The following is a 3,170-nucleotide window of genomic DNA, read 5'->3' as shown; positions in this document are numbered from 1 at the left end:
ACCCTATATTTAAATGTATTTAGAAATATATTTCACCCTATATTCAAATGTATTTTCACCCTATATTCAAATGTATTTTCACCCTATATTTAAATGTATTTTAAAATATATGTCACCCTTTATTTTAATACATTTTCACCCTATATTTACATGTATGTAGAAATATATTTCAAAATGTATTTCAAAAATGTATTTAAAAATATATTTAAAAAATGTATTTCAAATTATATTTCAAAAATGTATTTCAAAAATGTATTTAAAAATATATTTCACCCTATATTTGAATGTGTTTTCAACTTATATTATAAATGTATTTAGAAATATATTTAAAAATATATTCTGACATATATTAACATACAATCTTGACAATATATGCCCAATATATTTATTTTGTGTATGGGTACAGCGGTATGCAATTAAACATATATTTCACCTGTTAAAAATTGCAAATATATGTCAAATATATGTCAAATATAAGTGAATTTATATCACAATATAATTCAAATATATTTCAGAATATGTTGTTATAAGCTGCCTGAAAGACAAATATATTGTAATATATTCAACATATATTTCATACACCCAAAAATATATTGAAATATATTTCTTTTGTGTATGGGATATGGCTTTTCTCCAGTATGGATCCTTTGATGTCTCTTGAGATGACCCTTCAATGCAAAGGCCTTTCCACACTGAGAACACTGATGTGGCTTTTCTCCAGTATGGATCCTCTGATGTAGCATGAGATTACCCTTCAATGAAAAGGCCTTTCCACACTGAGAACACAGATGTGGCTTTTCTCCAGTATGGATCCTCTGATGTAGCATGAGATTACCCTTCAATGAAAAGGCCTTTCCACACTGAGAACACTGATGTGGCTTTTCTTCAGAATGGATCATCTGATGTTTCTTGAGATCACCCTTCGTTATAAAGGCCTTTCCACACTGCAAACACTGATGTGGCCTTTCTCCAGTATGGGTCTTCTGATGTAGCGTGAGATAACCCTTCAATGTAAAGGCCTTTCCACACTGAGAACATGGATATGGCTTTTCTCCAGTGTGGATCCTCTGATGTTTCTTAAGATCATTTGTACCTGTAAAAGCCTTTCCACACAGCAAACACTGATGTGGCTTTTCTCCAGTATGGATCTTCTGATGTGTTTTGAGATTACCCTTTTGTGTAAAGGCCTTTCCACACTGAGAACACTGATGTGGCTTTTCTTCAGTATGGATCCTCTGATGTAGCGTGAGATGACCCTTCAATGCAAAGGCCTTACCACACTGAGCACACTGATGTGGTTTTTCTCCAGTATGGGTCCTCTGATGTTTCTTAAGAGTGTACTTGTTAATAAAGGCTTTTCCACACTGAGAACATTGATGTAGTTTGTCTCCAGAATCTGTAATCTGATGGTCAGTGAGCAGTTCTTCCCTAGACACGGAGGTTCAGGGTGCTGGTGTAACCAGGTTGAAATTGTATTTTTATTTTCAAGGTTGAAATCCCACCAAAACCATTCAACAGAGTGTATTTTTCCTCGTATTATCATTTATTCATGTATTTTCATTTTGGGACTTTTATTTTGAAAGTCAGCTACGTTCCTTTTGTTGATTTTACCGTTCTCTCGTCAGTTGCTGTTAAACTTGACCGAGAGAGGTACGTACTAAAATGGTTCGAGTGAAAATAAGATTATTTCATAAAATAATGGACTTACTGATAGGAAATTTCCTTCATTAGAAAGTAGCAGTGTATCTGTGTGGATTACTGTCCATGGTTTTCAGTTGGGGGGTAATTTTGAGACACTTTGGGGGAGAACGAGCTAGCTACGAAGTTTTCATTCAGTGTGTATGATGCCGCCATTTCATCCTCGTGTACTACATGATTAAGTTGGTTTTCTTTTGTGTTAGGCATTGTATGGATGACGATGTGCTCTGCTCCTTCTATGTTTCATTATACACAGGTATGTGCTAATAAGGTGTACTGTAGTCCCATGTTATTTGTATATTCATTCAGTAAGTCAGTTGCTGTTAAACTTGACCGAGAGAGGCATTGTATGGATGACGATGTGCTCTGCTCCTTCTATGTTTCATTATACACAGCCTACGCAGAATAAATCTGTCAATGGTCCATGAGTGTCCCGTGTCCAGCTCCACATTGTGCACAACACATCGCAGAGTAGTTGAGGCAGCGCAGGGCCATGCTACACCCGTTACAATGGTGCCGTGACCTTTTAAGGATCCTGTGAACGACGTCAGCTCGCTCGCCGGGGAGAACTGCGTTCGCTCATCAAAACGGTATCCAGGTATTTCTTTGGATTGTGACTGGTACACTGGTCGTTTTTTTTCTCTCATCTTTTTTTTCCTCATGGACTGAGTAACTGCAGAGACTTTGACAACGCAAGCAGTTTTTCGTGGATTTTTTCCCGTGGATTTTTTTGATAACCAAAAAAAAAAAAAAGGTTAATGTCAAGTTAAAGACATTATTATTGACATGTTGCTTATTGATTGATGCTATTGAATGCTATTCTGTTGTTTAACACCATTTAGTGTCATTCTAATTTTGATGTGATCCTGTTTTGTCATTTGTGTTTGAGTATATGATAACTGGAAAATGGCAGAAAGGAAGGCTTATTCACTGGGTAGTGAGGGTGACGATGCTGAGTGTACCTTTTCTGAGTACCTGTTAGGCAGGGGAAGGGGTGGTTTAAGCCCACCCATAGAGACAAGGACACCAGGGCCTAGAGTCACAGTTTTAAGCACTCCACAGTTTACTTCTACTCGTTATGTGGATCGTGCTACACCTAGCCAAGCTGAGCAGGATCCAGATATATGTTCACTACTCACACAATTAGCTGATAAGCTAGGTGAATCCATCACAGCTAAGCTACAGTCTGATAGGGATTTACTCAGTGCTAATACTCCTTCACAGCCCTCTGACACTACACTACCCAATGTTAGCGTTGTAGTACAGAAAGATGCTAGAGAACCTCCCATATTTAGGGGTGACAGCTCAGACAAATTCACTGTCCTTGAGTGGGAAAATCTGATGACTTCATACTTGAGGAAGCGTAACATTCCAGTTCACGAACACTCAGGAGAGATCATAGCAAAGCTCATGGGCAAAGCAGGTGATCTGGTGAGAATCAAGCTGCGTAATGACAGATCTATTGATCACAC

At 37.6% G+C, this 3,170-nt stretch overlaps 1 protein-coding gene across 1 annotated transcript; it reads right to left on the bottom strand.

Annotated features, from left to right (window-relative positions):
- Nucleotides 1-429: 429 nt before the first annotated feature.
- Nucleotides 430-2,193, bottom strand: LOC134061728 (gastrula zinc finger protein XlCGF7.1-like). The gene is made up of 4 exons (XM_062517484.1): nt 2,162-2,193; nt 1,020-1,428; nt 694-935; nt 430-433 (listed from the first exon to the last, which is right to left on the bottom strand). Exons 1-4 carry the CDS (start codon nt 2,191-2,193, stop codon nt 430-432), a joined length of 687 nt encoding a protein of 228 aa, XP_062373468.1.
- Nucleotides 2,194-3,170: the final 977 nt, after the last annotated feature.

Source organism: Sardina pilchardus, chromosome 17 (genome assembly GCF_963854185.1).
Source record: "Sardina pilchardus chromosome 17, fSarPil1.1, whole genome shotgun sequence".
Lineage (NCBI taxonomy): Eukaryota > Metazoa > Chordata > Actinopteri > Clupeiformes > Clupeidae > Sardina > Sardina pilchardus.
Note: the sequence above shows the minus strand (reverse complement) of the source record. Positions and strands in the feature narration are given on the sequence as shown.